Source organism: Salmo salar, chromosome ssa06 (assembly GCF_905237065.1).
Source record: "Salmo salar chromosome ssa06, Ssal_v3.1, whole genome shotgun sequence".
NCBI classification, from domain to species: domain Eukaryota; kingdom Metazoa; phylum Chordata; class Actinopteri; order Salmoniformes; family Salmonidae; genus Salmo; species Salmo salar.
In genome coordinates, this window is record NC_059447.1 from 36062322 (window position 1) to 36086551 (window position 24230).

The 24230-nt window shown below is 43.2% G+C and overlaps 1 protein-coding gene across 9 annotated transcripts in view; it reads right to left on the reverse strand.

Moving 5' to 3' along the window:
• LOC106607176 (histone deacetylase 5) overlaps nt 1-24230 on the reverse strand; it is a 79701-nt gene that overhangs the window by 32322 nt on the left and 23149 nt on the right. For 5 of the 9 annotated variants that reach the window (XR_001329164.2, XM_014203845.2, XM_014203844.2 and 2 more), the window contains exon 1: nt 16517-17589. The exons of 2 other annotated variants lie outside the window; for them this stretch is intronic. Coding sequence is in view for 6 of the 7 variants with exons in the window: in XM_014203845.2 (XP_014059320.1) it covers nt 16517-16667 (151 nt within the window). In the remaining variant the exon portion in view is untranslated. Of the gene's footprint in view, nt 1-16516; nt 17591-24230 lie in introns of those variants that run through there. 2 more of the 9 variants (XM_014203846.2, XM_014203843.2) reach the window with 1 other exon arrangement.

Here is a 24230-nt window from a genome sequence, read left to right on the forward strand (position 1 = left end):
GTCCTATACGACTAGATCATGCCTCCACAGCCAAATATCTATGGTTTGCATGCCCTGCCGAAGGAACCTAGCTAGTATGTGGAATAGACCTAGCTAGTATGTGGAGTTCGTCAATCCCCTAGTCTGCACCAGTAACGCTAGGTTGATGTGCAACGACCGGTGGTCGTGGGTCCAACAGAGATACTGGATAGTGCTTTCAGAAAGTATTCATACCCCTTGACATATTACAACAACAACAAAAATTGTTAAAACCTGAATTCAAAATGGGTGAGAAACAACCATTTCAAGTCTTGCTATAGATTTTCAAGCAGATTTAAAATCAGCTATTTCTAACGTTGGAAAAAATTTCTGACCGATGCATGCTACATTTGGTTTGGGGTCCACAAACCGATGCAGTCGTATCCTAAAACATTTGAATTGGGACCGATCGTTACATCCCTACAGATATTACAACAGTTTATTGGTTTCCAAGGTGTGTGGACTGGGGATTTTATGGTGATTAAACATAAACATCAGAAACTTAGTCCCCTGTCTAATCACAGAATGGATTTTACAGGCCAGCCAGGACCAGAGTTATAAGCTTGTGGGGGATCTTGCCTTTGTGGTCTCATTAAGCTAGTGCTGCAATGACCAGCTGTCCAAGATATTAAACCTCACCCCTTCAGCTATGATTAGCCCCTGTCCCTTTATCTCCCCATGCTTCCAAGGTAAAGGAGGTACAGATGATACGACTGAAGGTACGCTACATTGAGGGAGAATCATGGGTGAACGGAGAGCATGTCGGGGAGAGGACTGAGGAACTCTCCTTGGCCGCCCTCATTCTAGTCAGTGGCTGTCTCAAGACTCACTCTTTAATCCAGAAACTGAGGTGCAGAACCATCACCACCAACGTCACCGAATGTAGAGCTCATTGCATGCCGGTACACTGGTTTTTATTCTATCAGACAGGACTCAAGGTGGCCAGCGAGGTGGGAGGCCCTGGGATGGACCTGAAGGACACCCATTAATTAATAAAAATATATATATATATATATATATATATATATATATATATATATAAATAAATAAATAAATAAATAAATAAATAAATAAATAAATAAATAAATAAATATATTTTTTTTTTATTAATAAAGAAAAGAAAATCACACCACGCTCACCCTTCAGACTGCAAACTGTCCATTCATTAGGTTCTCAGACAGCACTGAAATATGGGCGAAGCTTATCGCACCATAAAAACTAAAAAAACGGGGGTGACAATGGCTAGGCCCACAGTGTGCTGGAATAAAATAATATCTGCTTGTTTGACAAAACGGTCAACCTTTGCACACACTCCAAAATTCTGAAAAAAAGTACAGGTCCTGTAGTTTTATTAGGATAAGTATAGCTAAGCACGATATTTATCACTGTTGTGTCCTTTCTGTCCATGAGTCAAACACATGGCTGTGTCAATAGTCAAGCGTATGTGTCACCTCCTCATGACGACTGATTGATCCTTCCACTCAGCTAGGGATGTAGTCTGAAGTGCAGCCATTTATTATTCGAGTTGTTACAAGCTTTCTTTCCTCCCTCTTTTTTTAAGTCTGTTCTGCAGAGGGTGCAGCTTACGTCATGGTTATTTTCTTTAGCAACGCTACACCAACTACACTTTGGAAAGACGAGAGAGAAAGAGAGAGAGAAAGAGAGAGAAAGAGAGAGAGGGAGAGAATAAGCAAGACGCAGGGGAGAAAAAAAAAGCATGAATATTGCTTTCCAGAAATAGCACATAGCAACATGAGGTAGGCTGCCCTGTCAAATCTGCTCTGCATCCTCTCCTTGTTAGCCACACACGGCGAAGAGAGAGAGGGGAGAAACAGAAGCCGGCCTGATCTGTTCAGTTTGGACAAAAATGGCGCCCAGATTAAAAAAAGTGGGAAAGATGAGGGAGAAAGAGAGCACAGGCAGGGTGATAGCCTATATTTACGTCCTTTGGAACAGTCTTATAGCGGTCGGAGCCTCATCCTGATGCTAATAGGAGAGGTTGTAAATAGCCTGTGTGATTTATGTGCCTCAGGAACCCCCAAAGCCTTGGCAGGCCTTCTGCAGGGGTAGCTCCTTGCTCTGGGAAAACAAGAAACTAGTAGTTTCTTCTGAGGAAGCCCAAAAAAAGACACTTGGCTTGCATGTAAGCTAACATTTACCCAGTAGCTTGCCTGTTCCTTTGATTCTCCCTTTTGTATGCAACTGTTGATCGCCATGTAGTAATGCATGGATGTTAGAACATAATGGGCCTGGAGCAGGTTACAGATTGCTTCTGCCCGGATCGAGTCATGCGATGGGGACATGGCTAGCTGAAATTCAGGCCTTCACCCGAACTAAAAAATTTGAAAGGAAAATTCTGGGAGCATTCTTCGAGTTTTCCTACAGCAAACAGCTCCCTGTTGTCTCTGTTTTACCTGAACCATAAAGAATGTTGATCCCTGGACATAAGGCACACTCCAAACACTGTCCCGTTCAAATGAAGCAGCCTACACAAACACACTCTGGTGCACAAGGTGGTGGATACAATCCCTGAAGGGTTGATTTGTTACTCACATGGGATAGCCTTCCTTTTGAAAAGAGGGGGGGGAAAAATTATGGAAAGCATAAACATTGAGACGATGAAATGTCATCGCTAAGCACTGACCTGAGAGTCTGCCACTGTTTACATGTTCTATAAATGTTCCGGCATTGACGTCAAACGCTTGCATGAGAGGAATGTTGTTTTCTGGGTAAACTTCTATGTGTGGTGCGGAATTCATTTCATACCGCTTTTTAGCGGTAGGGGAGGGATTGGCTCGGTTTGAATATATCCCAGTTGGAATAGAGCTCCTCATACCCAAATAAAAAAATAAAAACAGACCAGCATTTTATAGTGACGCACCTGATTATTTAGTAATAATATGATCCCTTTGAGAAGCTGCAGCTGTGTATTAGCAGTGGCACATTTTACAAAGAAAATCCCTGAAACATGAGTTTTTGTTTTGAAGCGCATCCTTTTCTTTAAAAATCTAGTGTCACACTCTCTTAAGGGAGCCTTGGAAGCTGCCAAGGAAAACATTTGTACAGAAACATTCTATTCATAAATCATAGACCTCAACTTTAAAAACAAATTATCTTGGGCATAGCCAAGACAGCCAGTAAAGGCTTCTTGATATTAATGGGTGTGTATTGTGGCCTGATCCAGAGAAAGTCCTTCAGCTGCCTATCTGCTCAAAAGAGGGCACCATCCCCCTCGCTAATCCCCCTGGGCTCAAAGCAGTGATCATGGGCCCCTTCAGGATTCACAACTTTATTTGTCAGCGATATAAATAGCTCCAGCCTTTAATGAAGTCTGACTTTCTCTGAGCTAAAATAGAAACCCTGTGGTCTCGCTGCTTCTCAGCCACAACAGTGGAGTCTGCTGCAGGATCAAGTTACATGTTCACACACACACACAAACACGTGATACCAGTGTACTGGAGACAAGAACCAAGAGACGTTGAAGTGCCACCTCCCGCTGGATTCAGCCCTCCTTGGCATCTGGGGTGCCCATGGAACGTACCCATATAAATACCATACCATTTGGGTTTGAATAGTCACCACAGTGATTTGTAATGTAGTCAATTGCTGCGAACCACTAACCTCAGATGCCCAAGATAATTTGTCCAACACCACATGCAGACATCAACACACCCTAACATTCTCGGTTTCTGTTGGATACACATTTTATAACAATTGCCCTTCAAACAGATATTAAAAAAGACAGTCCTTGGGATCACATGTAGGAGGCAAAAGGCGCTGAGAGGACCCTGGTCCCTCCCAGAGGGAGCTCCGCTCAGTGACAGTTTCAGCACAAATGCATGAATCAATATTTGGAGAGCAGATCGAGTCCCAACTGGAGTTCCCTGGCCCGCTGCGGAGGACTCTGTGTGGGTAACAAGAGTCTGGGGACAGCGGGTCCGCCAGGGCGTCTCTGGTGTCAGCCAGGATGAATGCATCAGCGCACCACCCCCCACCCACAACCCCTCCACGCTACCCATGGGACACTTCCTATTGAGGTAGTCCTGCATCCAAGTCCCGGGCGTGTCAGGCAAAACTGCACATCATTGTATCCAACCTGTCTATGGCTTTTGAATGCTAGGAGGTGAGCATCAATAGTTGTATCCAGGTTTGGTCTGGAAACCAAAATTCATAGGGGAAAATATCTTGGGCTTATGCACATGCACAACTCTGGGGAATCTAGGGCGCCATAGAGGTCTATACAATATCACCTGACCTCTCACACAAACAAAAGTTTGGGGTCACTTAGAAAGGTCCTTGTTTTTAAGGAAAATCTCATTTTTTGTCAATTAAAATATCAAATTGATCTGAAATACAGTGTAGACATTAATGTTGTAAATGACAATTGTAGATGGAAATGGCCGATTTTTAATGGAATATCTACATAAGCGTACAGAGGCCCATTATCAGTAACCATCACTCCAGGGTTCCAATGGCACGTTGTGTTATCCAAGATAATCATTTTAAAAAGACTAATTGATCATTAGAAAACTCTTCTGCAATTATGTTGTTCAGATTAACCTGTTAGGGCTAGGGGGCAGTATTTGCACGGCTGGATAAAAAAAATGTACCCGATTTAATCTGGTTACTAATCCTACCCAGTAACTAGAATATGCATATACTTATTATATATGGATAGAAAACACCCTAAAGTTTCTAAAACTGTTTGAATGGTGTCTGTGAGTATAACAGAACTCATTTGGCAGGCAAAACCCTGAGACATTTTCTGACAGGAAGTGGATACCTGATGTGTTGTATTACCTTTAAACCTATGCCATTGAAAAACACAGGGGCTGAGGAATATTTTGGCACTTCCTATTGCTTCCACTAGATGTCACCAGCCTTTACAAAGTGTTTTGAGTCTTCTGGAGGGAGATCTGACCGAACAAGAGCCATGGAACGATGATGGCCCATTAGACACCTGGCGCGCGAGTTCATGTTGGGTACCCTCGTTCCAATACGGTATAAAAGAGAATGCATTCGTCCACCTTGAATATTATTCATGTTCTGGTTAAAAAAGGCCCTAATGATTTATGCTATACAACGTTTGACATGTTTGAACGAACGGAAATATATTTTTTCCCCTCGTTCATGAAGTGAAGTCCGGCGGGCTTAGATCATGTGCTAACAAGACGGAGATTTTTGGACATAAATTATGAGCTTTTTTTGAACAAAACTACATTCGTTATGGACCTGTGATACCTGGAAGTGACATCTGATGAAGAGAATCAAAGGTAATGGATTATTTACATAGTATTTTCGATTTTAGATCTCCCCAACATGACGTCTAGTCTGTATCGCAACGCGTATTTTTCTGGGCGCAGTGCTCAGATTATTGCAAAGTGTGATTTCCCAGTAAGGTTATTTTTAAATCTGGCAAGTTGATTGCTTTCAAGAGATGTAAATCTATAATTCTTTAAATGACAATATAATATTTTACCAATGTTTTCTAATTTTAATTATTTAATTTGTGGTACTGACTTGACTGCCGGTTATTGGAGGGAAACGATTTCCTCAACATCAATGCCATAGTAAAACGCTGTTTTTGGATATAAATATGAACTTGATAGAACTAAAAATGCATGCATTGTCTAACATAATGTCCTAGGAGTGTCATCTGATGGAGATTGTAAAAGGTTAGTGCATCATTTTAGCTGGTTTTATGGTTTTGGTGACCCTGTCTTTGAATTGACAAAACATTACACACAACTCTTGTAAATGTACTGTCCTAACATACTCTAAATTTATGCTTTCGCCGTAAAACCTTTTTGAAATCGTAAAACGTGGTTAGATTAAGGAGATGTTTATCTTTCAAAGGGTGTAAAATAGTTGTATGTTTGAAAAATTTGAATTTTGACATTTATTTGGATTCAAATTTGCCGCTCTTGAAATGCACCTGCTGTTGATGGAGAGCACCACGGGTGGGACGCTTGCGTCCCACCTAGCCCATAGAGGTTAAAGAAGCAATAAAACTGACCTTTAGATTATGTGGAGCACCTCCTCCCAGCTGCCCACTGCACTGAGGCTAGGAAACAATGTCACCACCGATAAACTATAATGTAGAATTTCAATAAGCATTTTTCTACGACTGGCCATGCTTTCCACCTAGCTGGCCATGCTTCCACCTGGCTACCCCTACCCCGGTCAACAGCCCTGCACCCCCCACAGCAACTCACCCAAGCCTCCCCCATTTCTCCTTCACCCAAATCCAGATAGCTGATGTTCTGAAAGACCTGCAAAATCAGGACCCCTACAAATCAGCCGGGCTAGACAATCTGGACCCTCTTTCTAAAATTATCTGCCGAAATTGTTGCAACCCCTATCCCGTTCAACCTCTTTTGTATCGTCTGATATCCCCAAAGATTGGAAAGCTGCTGCGTTCATCCCCCTCTTCAAAGGGGGAGACACTCTAGACCCAAACTGCTACAGACCTATATCTATCCTACCCTGCCTTTAAGGTCCTAAACGATATCATAACCGCCATCGATAAGAGACAATACTGTGCAGCCGTCTTCATCGACCTGGCCAAGGCTTTCGACTCTGTCAATCACCGTATTCTTATCGGCAGACTCAACAGGCTTGGTTTCTCAAATGACTGCCTCGCCTGGCTCATCAACTACTTCTCAGACAGAGTTCAATGTGTCAAATCGGAGGGCCTGTTGTCCGGACCTCTGGCAGTCTATGGGGGTGCCACAGGGTTCAATTCTCGGGCCGACTCTCTTCTCTGTATACATCAATGTCGTCACTCTTTGCTGCTGGTGATTCTCTGATCCACCTCTATGCAGACGACACCATTCTGTATACTTCTGGCCCTTCTTTGGACACTGTGTTAACTAACCTCCAGACGAGCTTTAATGCCATACAACTCTCCTTCCGTGGCCTCCAACTGCTCTTAAATGCAAGGAAAAGTAAACGCAAGCTCTTGAACCGATCACTGCCCGCCCATCCAGCATCACTACTCTGGACGGTTCTGACTTAGAATATGTGGACAACTACAAATACCTAGCTGTCTGGTTAGACTAAAGTCTCGTTCCAGACTCACATTAAGCATCTCCAATCCAAAATTAAATCTAGAATCGGCTTCCTATTTCGCAACAAAGCATCCTTCACTCATGCTGCCAAACATACCCTCGTAAAATCGACCATCCTACTGATCCTCGACTTCGGCGATGTCATTTACAAAATAGCCTCCGACATTCAACAAATTTGTTGCAGTCTATCACAGTGCCATCCGTTTTGTCAAAGCCCCATATACTACCCACCACTGCAACCTGTATGCCCTTGTTGGCTGGCCCTCGATTCATATTCGTCACCAAACCCACTGGCTCCAGGTCATCTATAAGTCTTTGCTAGGTAAAGCCCCGCCTTACCTCAACTCACTGGTCATCCCCAAAGCCAATTCCTCCTTTAGCCGCCTTTCCATCCAGTTCTCTTCTGCCAATGACTGGAACAAACACTTTTTTTTGGTTTTTGTTTTTTAAAATCACTGAAGCCATATCTCCCTCACTGTCAGAGCAGCTCACATATCACGGCACCTGTAAATAGCCCATCCAACTACCTCATCCCCATATTGTATCTATCGCCTTTGCACCCCAGTATCTCTACTTGCACATTCATCTATCTGCACATCTATCACTCCAGTGTTTAATTGCTATATTGTAATTATTTCGCCACTATGGCCTATTTATTGCCTTACCTCCCTTGCACACACTGTATATAGTATGATTGACTATGTTTTGTTTATTCCATGTGTAACTATGTTGTGTGTCGAACTGCTTTGCTTTATCTTGGCAAGGTCGCAGTTGTAAATGAGAACTTGTTTTCAACTAGCCTACGTGGTTAAATAAAAAAATGAAAAATAATTTCTGGGTTCGATTACAGGCTCAAAATGGCCAGAAACAAAGAACTTTCTTCTGAAACTCGTCAGTCGATTCTTGTTCTGAGAAATGAGGGCTATTCCATGCGAGAAATTGCCAAGAAAATGAAGATCTTGTACAATGCTGTGTACTACTCCCTTCACAGAACAGAGCAAAATGGCTCTAACCAGAATAGAAAGAGTAGCGGGAGAACCCGGTGCACAACTGAGCAAGAGGACAAGTACATTAGAGTGTCTAGTTTGAGAAACAGATGCCTCACAAGTCCTCAACTGGCAGCTTCATTAAATAGTACCCACAAAACACCAGTCTCAACGTCAACAGTGAAGAGGCGACTCCGGGATGCTGGCCTTCTAGGCAGAGTTGCAAAGAAAAAGCCATATCTGACTGGCCAATGAAAAGATTAAGATGGTCAAAAGAACAGACACTGGACAGAGGAAGATTGGAATAAAGTGGTATGTAAGTTTGAGGTGCTCGGATCACAAAGAAGAACATTCGTGAGACGCAGAAAAAAATAAAAGATGCTGAGGAGTGCTTGACGCCATCTGCCAAGCATGGTGGAGGCAATGTGACGGTCTGGGGGTGCTTTGGTGGTAGTAAAGTGGGAGATTTGTACAGGGTAAAAGGGATCTTGAAGTAAGGCTATCAACGCCATGCCCTGTGGACGGTGCTTAATTGGAGCCAATTTCCTCCTACGACAGGACAATGACCCAAAACACAGCTCCAAACTATGCAAGAACTATTTAGGGAAGAAGCAGTCAGCTGGTTTTCTGTTTATAATGGAGTGGCCAGCACAGTCACTGGGTCTCAACCCTATTGAGCTGTTGTGGGAGCAGCTTGACCGTATGGTACATAAGTGCCCATCAAGCCAATCCAACTTGTGGGAGGTACTTCAGTAAGCATGGGGTGAAATCTTCAGATTACCTCAAATTGACAACTAGAACGCCAAAGGTCTGCAAGGCTGTAATTGCTGCAACTAGAGGATTATTTGACGAAAGCAAAGTTTGAAGGACACTATTATTATTTCAATTTAAAATCCTTATTTATAACCTTGTCAACTTGACTATATTTCATTTTCATTTTACAACTCATTTCATGTGTTTTCATGGAAAACAAAAGGACATTTCTAAGTGACCCCAAATTTATGAGCGGTTGTGTATGATAATCCAACCTCATGATATCAGTGACTTTAAGGCTATTGGGCTCCATAACTGGTGCTGACCATTCTAAATCGGCTAGAGATGAATCTATGCCCTTGCTCCTTCCATATGCCCTGATGTATTGAGAATAATCTGCCATTTACTCTGATGTGAACTGTGGTTATATAAGTAGCAGGCGTACGACTGTCTACCCTATATCTTTTAATGGTTTGCCTTTGTTTCTGTGCCTGGTGTATTTGTTTGCGTGTGTAAGCTGCATATGCAGTAAGCTGTTTTCTCGCTGGAGAAAAAAAAAAAAGTGTCTCATCAGGTGGCGTGTGTGTGTTGGTTTGACTATCACTGTGGACAACAGATGGCTCTGTCTGATTTTAAGCAGGCATTATAGTTTACAGGGAAAGGCTTTGTGTGCGACTGACACACAACCAGTGCAGTAGACTCTTGCTGCATATGGGAATATATATATTTTTTTATTTTTTGGTCGTCATTTTTACCCCCTTTTTCTCCCCAATCTCGTGATCACGATCTTCTCGCTGCAACTCCCCAACGGGCTCGGGAGAGGTGAAGGTCGAGTCATGCGTCCTCCAAAACATGACCCTCCAAACCGTGCTTCTTAATACCTGCTCGCTTAACCCGGAAGCCAGCTTGCGGGTGCCCGGCCCGCTACAAGGAGTCGCTTGAGCGAGAGGAGTCAAGTTAAGCCCCCCCGGCCAAACTGTCCCCTAACCCGGATGATGCTGGGCCCATTGTGCGCCGGCCTATGGGACTCCCGGTCACGGCCGGTTGGGACACAGCCTGGGAACGAACCCCAGGCTGTATTGACGCCGCAACACTGATGCAGTGCATAAGACCGCTGCGCCACTTGGGAGGCCTGGCAATATTGTGTAGTAATCAAACCTTGATTTAGATCATGGAAAAGCAGCACTTACTGCTGCAGATCAGAGTGACTCATTTGAGATTAGATGGATTACAGATTTGCAACTGAATGGGTGACTGAATGAATTTGCAGCAACCAGATACCTGACCCTGTCAAACCTGCCATTCTGTTTCAGACAAAAATCACACTGACATTCTTCAAAGAAAAAAAATAATAAAATCAATGAACTCCTGAGTAGGGTGGCAATTACAGCTAGGTGATAGGTGAGCTAAATAAACTAGATTGATTTGTCACTGGCTTGCTCTCCTGAAAATATTCCTGTAATTATATTACTTACGGAGTAGTCGACATGTTCATGCACACAAACTAGGCTACATGTCCTGTATTTTAAGAATCAGCATCAGAAATGTCATTGCGTGTTAGAAGTACATTTAAGCGATGTTCAGACTTATTCAATGTTTACTGTATTTCAAGCTGATTCAAGTGATTTAACAGTAAACAGCACATTCTTCAGCAGAACATTAACTCTTCAGATGTTTGTCACATGTGTCGAATGCAACAGGTGTAGACCTTACCGTGAAATGCTTGCTTACAAGCCGGTAACCAACAATGCCGTTCAAGAAAGAGTTAAAATATTTACTAAATACATATAAAATCTAAAAGTAACATGAAAATCACATAACAATAACGAGGCTATATACAAGGGGTATCGGTACTCAGTCAATGTGCGTGGGTACAGGTTAGTCGAGATGTAGATGGGGGTAAAGTGACTACGCATAGATAATAAGCGGTGAGTAGCAGCAATGTAAAAACAAAGGGGGGGGGGGGGGTCAATGTAAATAGTCCGGGTGGCCATTTTGATTAATTGTTCAGCAGTCTTATGGCTTGGGGGTAGAATTAAGGAGCCTTTTGGACCTAGACTTGGTGCTCCAGAACCACTTTCTGTGCGGTAGCAGAGAGAACAGTCGATGACTTGGGTGACTGGAGTCTTCCTCTGACACCGCCTAGTATAGAGATCCTGGATGGCAGGAAGCTTGGCCTCCAGTGATGTACTGGGCCGTATGCACTACCCTCTGTAGCGCCTTACGGTCAGATGCCGAGCAGTTGAGGATCTGGGGACCTGTGCCAAATCTTTTCAGTCTCCTGAAGGGGAAAAGGTGTTGTCGTGCCCTCTTCACAAATGTCTTGGTGTGTTTGGACCATAATCGTTCATTGGTGATGTGGACATTAAGGAACTTGAAACTCTCGACCCGCTCCACTACAGCCCTGTTAATGTGGGCCTGTTCGGCCCTCCTTTTCCTATAGTCCACGATCAACTCCTTCGTCTTGCTAGACTTAGTGGCTAGACTTGGGAGCAGCATACACTTGGAGATCTGATATAGCTGATATTGGCTTGGAGGTCTATATCATCATTAGGCTATATCATTGTAACACACCATGTGAAATCACTGGCATGCAAACATGAATCTGTTTCTCCCTCCTGGTCATTTCACTTGAACATGATGACATTCAGTGATCAGCCTGTGACTTCATTATGATATCTCCCTCTTCCTGCAGCTGGCTGTCACCACCCTCCACTTTGCCTTGTACATCGGTCAGATGTCTATTCTCATTGGATGAGGTAGAACATTGATTTGTCCCAGTTTCTTTGAATGATGCTGTGGTGATGTCAACAAGGGATTTATGGGGCCAAGAACAAGGTCGCTAGGCCACAACACACTTTCACAGTCATGCCTTCTAACCAATTGGTTTAGTGGCACAAGGTGCTTTGTCACAGTTATGCCTCAGTCACTACCTTGTAATTGTTCACAGCCCTGTTCTCTTTTGGCCCATGTGTCAAAGTGATCACAGTAATCACATGATGCAAATTGTACATAGTTGAAAAATGTTCTCAAAAAGACTCAATTAATAAGGCTGAGAAGGCAATAGGCTGGTATTGAAACTTGAGTTCAGTTATTGCCAACTCTGTCATGACTGTTGCAATCCAGCTATACAGATGGAGCCCTTTTTAAAGCCCTGCATGTTCTGAGGCTCTGGGCCGGTTGCTACGTCAAAATGGTTTTGGAGTTTGCAGATGTTTTTCTTAGAGCAGGGTATATTGCTAGCGCAAGGCTACACACTGCAGCCAGCTGCTGGGGGCTGCCCACAACCCTCACTGCAACACGGACCTGTAATTATGAGCAGTCAAGTGCAGACGTATGCGTCGGAACTGTGATCCAACCAGGAATCACTAGGGCCTTTCATGTGGTCCAGATCCTTATTGAGATGGAATGTTTGATAGTCCCGTTTACACCGACAACCCCTTTCTGAAACAACCCATGATCCCACCATTAGCCCTCATTCTTCCACACTATGCAGGCAAGGTACTAGGCTGGTTCCTTGGATATGATGGTTGGTAGTTTGAATAGGAGCTAATTTAGTAGGTCTAATCTTTTTAGAAATCCTTGATTGTGTTTCAATTTGCCATGCTCAAATTAGATGTGCCTTGTGATAGGCCTAATTAAGGGGTTGTCTTAAGAAGGGGTTGTCTTTAAAAAAAGCCTCTTGTCATTTAGTCATACTCCGCTTGATTCGCTGTGGTCCAAAATGGCTTATTTAGTCCATTCAAACCGCATTATGAATCATATGGGGCCTTGGGTAACAGTTTTATGAATTTGGAATGTTCTGTGTACGTTTTCAGTTTCAAGATGGATGCAAGAGTTATGTGAGGGGTAAAAATGAATGGAGGGACTGACTGCAGGAGCAGGCCTGCTGTGTTCTAGCTGTCCTGTATAGTCTACTCCCCACAAGTAGAGGACTTTTGCTACCCACCAACAGTGATGTGTGGGGGAAAATTCACAGTATTATTTGAGTACTAGGTTTATTTTCTTCCTAGAGGCTGCTAAATGAAGACAAATTTAAATATAGCATTGCCCCCGCCCCCCCCCCCATCACCACCAGGGCTTGTCAACCCGCAGCACTCTCCCCCCTCTTATGTTCCAGTGCTATAATGAGCACCCAGGCATGTCACGCCTGTTTACCAGCCCCGTGCTGTGCTCACACCCATGTCTGGGATGGTGGAGTTGGGTGTGTGTCTATACATGTGTGGTGTGTTCCCAGACAATCATCTCTTACCTTACCTACATTGCTACCTGCCCTGCACTCCACAATCAACGGGATGTGTCACAGGCACTGTCCTGGAACTGTCTTCACCTCAGCTGGCTGTTATGAAGCATTACCTACTGACCAACAGTCTCTGACAACCTTCGCTCTAGATATGCTATGTTGTTGAGCTGACTAGATTATAATTAGATATACACAATAAGCCTTTTTTATTATGTTAACTTACTCCATCTGGCTTGGTCAAATAGAAGTCCTTCTGCTGAATCTTTTCTCTTATCTAAAATAATTTCTGATTTTTAGATTGTGATAGGCCCATAACCGATCAGAAATCCTTATACATCAATAATAGCAATATACAAACATTTTATCCCATGCAAAAAATATTGCAGTGGGAGTTGACTCTTCTTACCTGATATTGTTAGTCGTAGTAATTAGAGCATAGTCCTATTAAGCGGGGGTATATTTAGAGGCAGGATATTATTGTAGAAAAGCAGTCGTGTGAGTGAGCGCACACACGTTCAAAAGTTTGGGGTCACTTAGAAATGTCCTTGTTTTCCATGAAAACATACATGAAATGAGTTGCAAAATTAATAGGAAATATTATCAAGACGTTGACACGGTAATAAATAATGATTTTTAATTGTGTCCGTCAAACTCTGCTTTCGTCAAAGAATCCTCCAGTTGCAGCAATTACAGCCTTGCAGACCTTTGGCATTCTAGTTGTCAATTTGTTGAGGTAATCTGAAGAGATTTCACCCCATGCTTCCTGAAGTACCTCCCACAAGTTGGATTGGCTTGATGGGCACTTATGTTCCATACGGTCAAGCTGCTCCCACAACAGCTCAATAGGGTTGAGATCCGGTGACTATAATGGAGTGGCCAGCACAGAAAGCTAGTCTTCTGACTGCTTCTTCCCTAAATAGTTCTTGCATAGTTCGGAGCTGTGCTTTGGGTCATTGTCCTGTCGTAGGAGGAAATTGGCTCCAATTAAGCGCCGTCCACAGGGTACGGCATGGCGTTGCAAAATGGAGTGATAGCCTTCAAGATCCCTTTTACCCTGTACAAATCTCCCACTTTACTTCCACCAAAGCACCCCCAGACCGTCACATTGCCTCCACCATGCTTGGCAGATGGCGTCAAGCACTCCTCAGCATCTTTTATTTTTTTCTGCGTCTCACGAATGTTCTTCTTTGTGATCCGAGCACCTCAAACTTACATACCACTTTATTCCAATCTTCCTCTGTCCAGTGTCTGTTCTTTTGACCATCTTAATCTTTTCATTGGCCAGTCAGATATGGCTTTTCTTTGCAACTCTGCCTAGAAGGCCAGCATCCCGGAGTCGCCTCTTCACTGTTGACGTTGAGACTGGTGTTTTGCGGGTACTATTTAATGAAGCGTCCAGTTGAGGACTTGTGAGGCGCCTGTTTAATTAGACACACTAATGTACTTGTCCTCTTGCTCAGTTGTGCACTGGGGCCTCCCACTACTCTTTCTATTGTGGTTAGATCCAGTTTGCGCCGTTCTGTGAAGGGAGTAGTACACAGCATTGTACAAGAGCTTCAGTTTCTTGGCAATTTCTCACATGGAATAGCCCTCATTTCTCAGAACAAGAATAGACTGACGAGTTTCAGAAGAAAGTTCTTTGTTTCTGGCCATTTTGAGCCTATAATCGAACCCACAAATGATGATGCTCCAGATACTCAACTAGTCTAAAGCAGGACAGTTTTATTGCTTCTTTAATCAGAACAGTTTTCAGCTGTGCTAACATAATTGCAAAAGGGTTTTCTAATGATCAATTAGCCTTTTAAAATTATAAACTTGGATTAGCTAACACAACGTGCCATTGGAACACAGGAGTGATTGCTGATAATGGGCCTCTGTACGCCTATTCCATAAAAATAAAAAAAAAATCCACCGTTTCCAGCTACAATAGAAATTTACAACATTAACCATGTCTACACTGTATTTCTGATCAATTTCGTGTTATTTTAAATGGACAATTTTCTTAGCTTTTCTTCAAAAACAAGGACATTTCTAAGCGACCCCAAACTTTTGAACGGTAGCGTATGTCTGGAGAAACGGTAACATTTACAAAGCCCATATTAGGCTATCACATGAGGAAACCACTGATATCGTGTGAGGTTGGATCATCATAAAACCTATATGTCTGGACTGAGCAACGGTAACATTGATAAAACAGGTGCAGCCAGGAAGCTTCCGGTGGAGGGTAACCATTGTTGCCGCAGGTCAGGTCCCCGTCACTTTATGATCCTGGTTAAGCCGATCAAAGGACCTGGCATTCCTTCTATTTCCTGTGTTCGTGGTGGTGGAGCTTTTTAATAAACATGTTACGCGTTAAGGCCTTGTCTACTGCTTCTCAGTGGGCAACAAAGACCTCAATTCACAGGATCCAGTTTTTGTAACAGGCTGGTGTTAACAAACCTGAGCAAAAACACCTTCAGTAGCACCTCACACTTCATCAAAGGAAAGTTACTAAAACTTTTCACAGGATTAAAGTACAAGGTGTCAAGACAGAGCAGAAAAACCTTGGTGCATTTTGTAAACTCACTACTTTTTTCCCCCCTTACTAGTGCCGACTTTGCTGATAGCTACTTTGAGGAAATAAATGTACTATATGATGTGGTTGTGGAACACACTGAGCTAAATGACTAAAATGTATCCCCCCCAAATTGCTGACCCACTAAATGTCTAATCCTGAAATACTTTGTAGCTGTAAAGTGCGGAGAACATCTTGAGCATAGTCCTTGACATGATAAACATATGCTCATTGTTGTAATAGGAAACCTTATTTAAAGAAACAGCCTTTTTCTAGCCTATTATCTACCCATCCATCTATGACCTATTTTATAGGAAACCACAAACCAGGTAAAGTCCCCCAAAAGGTCCTGTCCCATATTCTAATAGCTCTTTAAAACGTGACTAAATCACCATTACCAAAATGTCAGCACTATCCGGTCATGTTTTTCACAAATTAACCGTACCAAGGTCAGTGCCAGCGGGACAATTCATGAAGGTTAGAAAATCAAAGGAAATGCGCACATCCACTTATTTGAACAGGTGTCGGGTAAACAAGGGGAACATATGCAAGAGAACCACCCACATGCTGCTCTATAGCCGTTCCGCTCTGTTGATTTAAGCACGGGTGAGCAGTAAATCCATCCCCCGTCCTCTCAGCGCACACTAGGACGTAGTTGTAGAAGACTGAGACCGAGTCCAAAACTTGAGTGGCCGTAGTCGGTTTCTATGCATTCATTTAAAAAAAGTCCTTCCCTCAAAAGCAGCTTTAACAATAACATGGAGTGACAGACAAAAACACACTACACCTCCAGTCACAACACCACAACAGTCCTACAAAAAAAATGACATCCTCTCAGGTGCTCAGACATGCACCCACCCATCCCCTGCCCTCAACCCCCTGTATGACTCACCAGCACTGGGCATGTCAGACACTTGGGACTGGGGCAGCAGCTCCAGAGGTTGCGCCCTGCTGGACACGGCGTCTGAGGAGAAGCAGGACTCGGTCTCATAGATGGTCTGCAACATTGCGCACAGCCCCGGCACTGTGGGCCTTAAAAGCATGCCAATGCAAGGGTGTCCTTCCAATACATATGGGAAAACAAGAAAAACAACACTATCCAGGCAAGTTTCAGCTGCAGAAAATGAGAGAAAACCTTGGACTAGATGAGAAGGTGAACACTGCGAAATCCCTCTTAGATCTTTAAAGAAAACTCCAGAATTCCTCTTCTAGAGATGAAACAACTGATGGAGAGAGACCCTTGAAGTTCCATGGCTCAAACAGAACTGTAGTGTCTCCAGGTGAACAGTGAGAGTTGTTCCCAGCACAGGCTACAGAAGAAACAATACAAGTAGTTTGGCCAGAGGCGAGTAGACCAGCACTGAACCACTCAGAGGAGCAAAGTTAAAATACACACCGCCCTCTTGGAGTTACGTAGCCTTCTCAAAACACCACGCATGAAAAACTGTCAAGCTGGGGAAAAGAAATAGCAGGCAAAAAAAGAGAAAAAAGTCAGTGTGAATCTCATCCAAAAAGCACCAGTCGTCTGTGTCGCAAGCAGAGTAGACGTGGACACAGTCAGCTCAATAGTCTGGCTGTCACTGCGTCGGCGAAGATCTGAGAGCGCCACGGGAGAGATCAGCGAATGGCGAGAGGCGAGTGAGAAGGAGGAGCGAGATAGAGAAGAGGGGGAGAGAGAGTGAGAAGCTGAAAATAGATCACTAGGAGGTTGTGTAGACGGTGCTCGGGAGGTAGACTTTTGTTGACGGCATTGAATGTTAGCCACCTAGTCTCTCCTCCTACTGCAGCGTGTCCTCCTGCTTCCTTGTTCTCTTCACAAAGGCAGCACTGCTGCACTCTGCATCTGCCACAGAGGAGAAAGCAGTCAGAACCACCCATCACCTCAACCAGTGGTAGACGAATTAAAACCTGCAGCGTCTTTCCAAAAAAGGGGTTGTACCTTAGCCTAAATCAATTTCTCCCCCGTTTGTTTGTTCATTTCTCTCCCCCCCCCCGTGTTGCAGAGCACAGAAGTAGAAGAGGAGCGCTACTGAGTTTACAAACAGACTGGGCTGCTCAGGGCGGCTGGAAATAGCTGCTGAGTGGCAGGGGAGGGGCGGGGCTAGGGCTATAAATAGAGACAAGAGCTGAGGGTGTTTGAGAAGGCAGAGGGAGGGAGAGAGAGGAGAGGGAAAGGAGGGGGCCTTGTTCATTCAAATAGCACTGAGCCAATCGAGCGCTGTTCCCAGTGCCGAGGGGGGTGGGGGTTTGCTGATGGAAAGGGGGGGGGGGTGTACAGTGCCACCATTGGAATCTTGAAGTGCGAGGACAGACAAGCTAAATGGCTCATGCAGGCAGACAAAGTCAGTTAAACACATCCTGTAAATTATCGGAAAAGCTTTGCTATCACCAAATGTTTCTGCACATTAGGGGTAAATCTAAGTAATTATTATCAAGGCTAACTGCATCAGCAGCTCACTCGGGTCACCATTCCACCAACACAAGTGGGTTAGACTCTGAAGCAATCTATCCACAGATGTCAAGTGTAGCACAATTTGTTGCACCAGATATGTTCAAAAGTTATTTCATGAGTTAGCTGCTTCTGGAGGAGTAGCCATTAGGCTTACATTTACATGCTAGGCACTAACCAGCAGGACAAAATGTGCATGAAAATAAAGTTGCAACTTAACATTTTCAAATCGTACCATCAATGTATAGAATCAAAGCAAACATTGTAACCTACATATACACAATACTGCCAAATGATTCAGAATAAAATGCCACAATTGATAAACACTTCTTACATAATATTGTCTGTGACCCCACCAAGGGCAGCAGCTGGGCTAATAAACAACTGTTGATGGCCTGCTGTGTTCAGATTGGAGAGTGAAACAATGGATGACATTGCACCAGGAATCCCAAATCAGCCATTCCTGGCTATGTTAGCCACTTTATTCGCAGATGGTCACAGCACCATTTTAAACTCAAAATGGTTATGTGGGACTTGGCCAGGGACCCATCAAAGAGGGGGCTTTCTCCAGTCCCCATTGGAACACAGCAGATGTGATAGGACTTTCCATCTGTGCCAACTAAAATGCTCCCTATTAAATGTGTAGCCAAACTCTGTGTGTAAATCTCCTTCACTATAGTGATGTATGCATATTAAGAAGCATCCTCCTTCTCCTTAACCAGTAGCTCCGACCACAAGCCTCGTTGAAATGCATTGCAAACGGATTCAAAATGAAAAAGTCAGTCTTACTTAGAAGTTAACTTTCTCTTAAAAGACAGAGAATCCATGGTCTAATTTAAAGAATATTGCTGCTTGGCATATTGACAAGAGCCAAGTGCTTTTTTGAACTTCTGCCACTGGGCTGCCCCATTGGGCAACCAGCTCGGACCAACTGGAGCTCTCTAAGCTGTGAATAGACTGGATGCACCACCTGCCACTCCAAAAGACCATGACTACAATTGGCTAAAAGGCAGTTTGTGAGAATTCTAAGCCCACCTGACAAAAGGAGAGTGGGATCCAGCTAGGCATCTCAGTTTTGGAGAAAAGAGTAGAGCAGCAGTCCGTGCATTGCCAAAAATCTAATCCAACCCCGTCACCTGCCATTACTCTCCACTCACCCCCATTATTGATAGGTGAATGTATCTTTCTGGCTTCCTGACGTACATTGGGCTTATATTAGCTTGAGGCAAATGGAGGAGGGGTGGGGAAAAGCCGCAATGTGGGTTTTTTTCTGTACCTTTTTTGGGCATAGGATGAACTTGCACAGTTAATGTCGAGGACTTTGGCGGCTAACTTTGTTTGACAGAGGCCCTCTGTGTTTGGCGTAAGCTGGGCTTGACCCAATTAAGAGCCAACCAATCCAAATAGAAACCCTCACCTGCAAGAAACCTGGAGGGAGGCAAAACACGCTGAACAAACTGAGGTTTTGTAAATCTTGGGCTGTGGATCAAGCTGGGCTCTAACTGAGGAGATTCATCTCAAGACTGCATTCCTCTGCAGTCTTAAGGCCAGGGCTATTCTACTGGCGGCCCAGATACAGCCCGTTTATTCATTTAGCCCTGTGAGCAATTTTGAACATTAATAAAAAAGACCTGCAAAAAAAATCCCTGCCAAAATACGGACATTCAGTGTCAAAATGACAAGTACTTTGGTGGTTGTCTATAGTGTAGTTTCTAGCGTCTATTTGTTCATATGAATTTGGCTCTAGCATTTGAACAGTTTAAAACTATAATGACCCCATTCCTGAACTCTACGACTCAGGAACACATGTGCCTTCTGTTTCCCGTCTGAGACTCACAAGTACTTATTAGAAGGGAGTGAGAAACAAAAATAAAAACACACCTAATGACAGGGAAATTAATTCAAAGAATACTTCCTTCAGACCAGAATTTGGCATGTGTTTGTGTTATTTATTGAGATGCTTAGTATTCAGATTATTTTAAAATGACAACAATCACTTAAAATAATCTTTTAATTTAACTTCTTCGGGATCGGTATCCCTTCCACGGGACGGTTGAGCTAACATATGCTAATCGCATTAGCCTGAGGTTGTACATAACAAGAACATTTCCCAGGACAAAGACATATCTGATATTGGCAGAAAGCTTAAATTCTTGTTAATCTAACTGCACAGTGCAATTTACAGTAGCTATTACAGTGAAAGAATACCATGCTATTGTCTGAGGAGAGTGCACAGTTTTGAACATATTAATAAACAAATTAGGCATATTTGGGCAGTCTTGACAACATTTTAACAGAAATGCAATGGTTAATTTGATCTGACAAACTACGCACAAACACTGCTGCCATCTAGTGGCCAAAATCTAAATTGCAGCTGGGCTGGAATAATACATTATGGCCTTTCTCTTGCATTTCAAAGATAGTACAAAAAAATATACAAAAGGATGGTTGTTTTTTTCTTTGTATAAGTTTTTACCAGATCTATTGTGTTATATTCTCCTACATTCCTTTCACATTTCCACAGCGTTTCCTTCCAAATGGTACCAAGAAAATGCATATCCTTGCTTCAGGGCCTGAGTTACAGGCAGTTAGAGTTGGTTGTCATTTTGGAGGAAAATTGGAAGGGAAAAAAATATATATATATATATTTTTTTTTTTAAACGGGCGGACCCGTATCTTTTAATAGTTAAAATAGTAAGCGAGCGCTGCGCCTTGTTCTTCTCAATTAGAATTTTTTTTGGGTTGCACTTCAACTTACGTTGGTTGAGCGCCGTCCACTTTAATTTGAAGAAAAGTGCTTTATTGGTGTGTGCGTGCGCTGCTTTTTTAATACATTTCTTCCGAAGAATAATAGCATGTGTTAAATGTCTGGCCTGCCTGCAATACCTTTTTTTTTTTTTCCCTTCACACACACACACACACACACACACACACACACCTGGCCCTCGTAAGAATACAGTTGAATAGCCCTGGGCTAGGCTGTATCAATGACTCAACAGTGCGAAAGACAAAAACGGTCATGTTCTGGAGCTTATTCCACCTGAATCTGGGAAGATTCTAGAGAATTCTCAAGACTGTAAAGGACAACTTTTGTTCTTGAATTCACACACAGAGTTGAGGAAGGAATCCCAAAGCTAAAGACCAGTGAAAACCTGCACGTCAACACCAAAATTAAAGCGAAGCAGCAGAGATAGTCAGACACTGAAATGTAGTCATGCAAGCCGTAACAAAAAAAAAAAAAAAAAAAAAAAAGAGAAGCTAAAAAATAAAATAAAAAACACCAGAGACGGACTGCGAGCAATTGCAGGAAAGGCCTCCAATGAGTCAGCTCCATGAAAATCCTTTATGAGATGTTCCCATTCACACTTCCTCAGTGGGCGAGTTTACTGTGAGAGAGGCGCATCATACCTGCCCCACTGAGGACTGGGCCCTGACGTCAGGGCGCGTAAATGCAGAACTGACACCAACAGTGTCAGAGAACTGAGGTTAACGTCAAATGTGATCTATATGACTGAGCAGAACTCCCCTATCAATATAATGGCAATTCTGAAACTAACGGTTAGAGATTATATTTTGCTAACAGATAATTGCAAGAAACAGAGAGGATGAATTTGTAATTTCCCAATTTGGTCAAAAATGCTTCTTTGCCCACATAACCAATAGGGCTGGGAATTGCCAGGGACCATTCGATAAGATATTATCACGATAGCATATGTATTGAGAATTGCAATTTGATGTTCCAAACATATTGCTCACTATATGTCTGCTGCAGAGAGAGAGAGAGAGAGAGAGAAAATGAAAAAACGAGTTTCAGTCAGGGAAATAAAACATCCTAAAAACATTGGTTCACCATTTTAAAATGATGAGATCAAGCTATAGGATGAAAATACAGGAGTTTTGGTGCAGGTACAGATGACTAGCGCTAGCTAACTCTACCTACAGTAGAAAAAAAAATACTTTTGTCAAATATCAATGTCGTCCAAAAAGATTGATTTGTAACTATTGATCCCCCCCCCCATTACTAATACACCACATAAGACGTTGCTAGTCAATTGACCCCTCCCTATACCAACTCGGTTCTGTTAATCCCTGTATTTAGCCATGTTATTTGTACTTGTTCTTTTTATTCAAGTCACCATTTCCATTTTATACACATTTGTCTTCAACTCCGCATTGTTGGAAAAGGACCGTAAGTAAGCAGTTCACTGTTAGTCTACACCCACTGTCTACGAAGCATGTGACCAATTAAATTGTATTTTATAACTATACAAACCCCACCCCCCCAAAAAAAATGAAAGCAAAAACAATGAATTTATTAAAAATAAAACCTTATTTACATACATAGTCAGATCTTTTGCTATGAGACAAATTAAGTTCAGGTGCATCCTGTTTCCATTGTTCATCCTTGAGATGTTTCTACAACTTGATTGGAGTCCACCTGTGGCAAATGAAATTGATTGGACATGTGGAAAGGCACACACACTTCTATATAAAAAAGGTCCCAAAATCCAAGCCATGAGGTCGAAGGAATTGTCCGTAGAGCACCGAGACAAGATTGTGTCGATTCACAGACCTGGGGAAGGGAACTCAAAATTCTGCAGCATTGAAGATCCCCAAAAACATAGTGGCATCCATCATTCTTAAATGGAAGAAGTTCGGAACCACCAAGACTCGTCCTAGAGCTGGCCGCTCAGCCAAACTGAGCTATCGGTGGGAGGGAGGTGACCAAGAACCCAATGGTCACTCTGACAGAGCTCCAGAGTTCCTCTGTGGAGATGGGAGAACCTTCCAGAAGGACAACCATCTCTGCAGCACTCCACCAATCAGGCCTTTATGGTAGAGCGGCCAGACGGAAGCCACGCCTCAGTAAAAAGGCACATGACAGCCCGTTTGGAGTCTGACAAAAGGCACCTAAAGACTCTCAGACCATGAAAAACGAGGTACTCTGGTCTGATGAAACCAAGATTAAACTCTTGGCCTGAATGTCAAGCGTCACGTCTGGAGGAAACCTGGCACCATCCCTGGGGTGAATCATGGTGGTGGCAGCATAATGCTGTGGGGATGTTTTTCAGTGGCAGGGACTGGAAGAACAGTCAGGATCAAGGGAAAGATGAACGGAGCAAAGTAGAGAGAGATCCTTGATTAAAACCTGCAGAGAGCTCAGGACCTCAGACTGGGGCAAAGGATCACCTTCCAAAAGGACAATGACCCTATATATTTTACCTCTTGGGGATGTCATTCGAAAACATAATGTTAACTTCCACTGCTATGTGGATGACACACAGCTGTACATTTCAATGAAACATGGTGAAGCCCCAAAATTGCCATCGCTAGAAGCCTGTGTTTCAGACATAAGGAAGTGGATGGCTGCAAACTTTCTACTTTTAAACTCAAAAAGAGATGCTTGTTCTAGGTCCCAAGAAACAAAGAGATCTTCTGTTGAATCTGACAATTAATCTTGATGGTTGTACAGTCGTCAAATAAAAAAACTGAAGGACCTCGGTGTTACTCTGGACCCTGATCTCCCTTTTGACGAACATATCAAGACTGTTTCAAGGACAGCTTTTTCCCCATCTACGTAACATTGCAAAAAAAATCAGAAACTTTCTGTCCAAAAATGCAGAAAAATGTATCCATGCTTTTGTTACTTCTAGGTTAAACTACTGCAATGCTCTACTTTCCGGCTAAAGCTCAAAATAAACTTTAGTTAGTGCTAAATACGGCTGCTAGAATCCTGACTAGAACCAAAAACGTATTACTCCAGTGCTAGCCTCCCTACACTGGCTTCCTGTTAAGGCAAGAGCTGATTTCAAGGTTTTACTGCTAACCTACAAAGCATTACATGGGCTTGCTCCTACCCATTTTTCCAATTTGGTCCTGCCGTACATACCTACACGTACGCTACGGTCACAAAACGCAGGCTCCTAATTGTCCCTAGAATTTCTAAGCAAACAGCTGGAGGCAGGGCTTTCTCCTATGGAGCTCCATTTTTATGGAATGGTCTGCCTACCCATGTGAGAGACGCAGACTTGTTCTCAACCTTTAAGTCGTTACTGAAGACTGATCTCTTCAGTAGGTCATATGATTGAGTGTAGTCTGGCCCAGGAGTGTGAAGGTTAACAGAAAGGCTCTGGAGCAACGAACCGCCCTTGCGGTC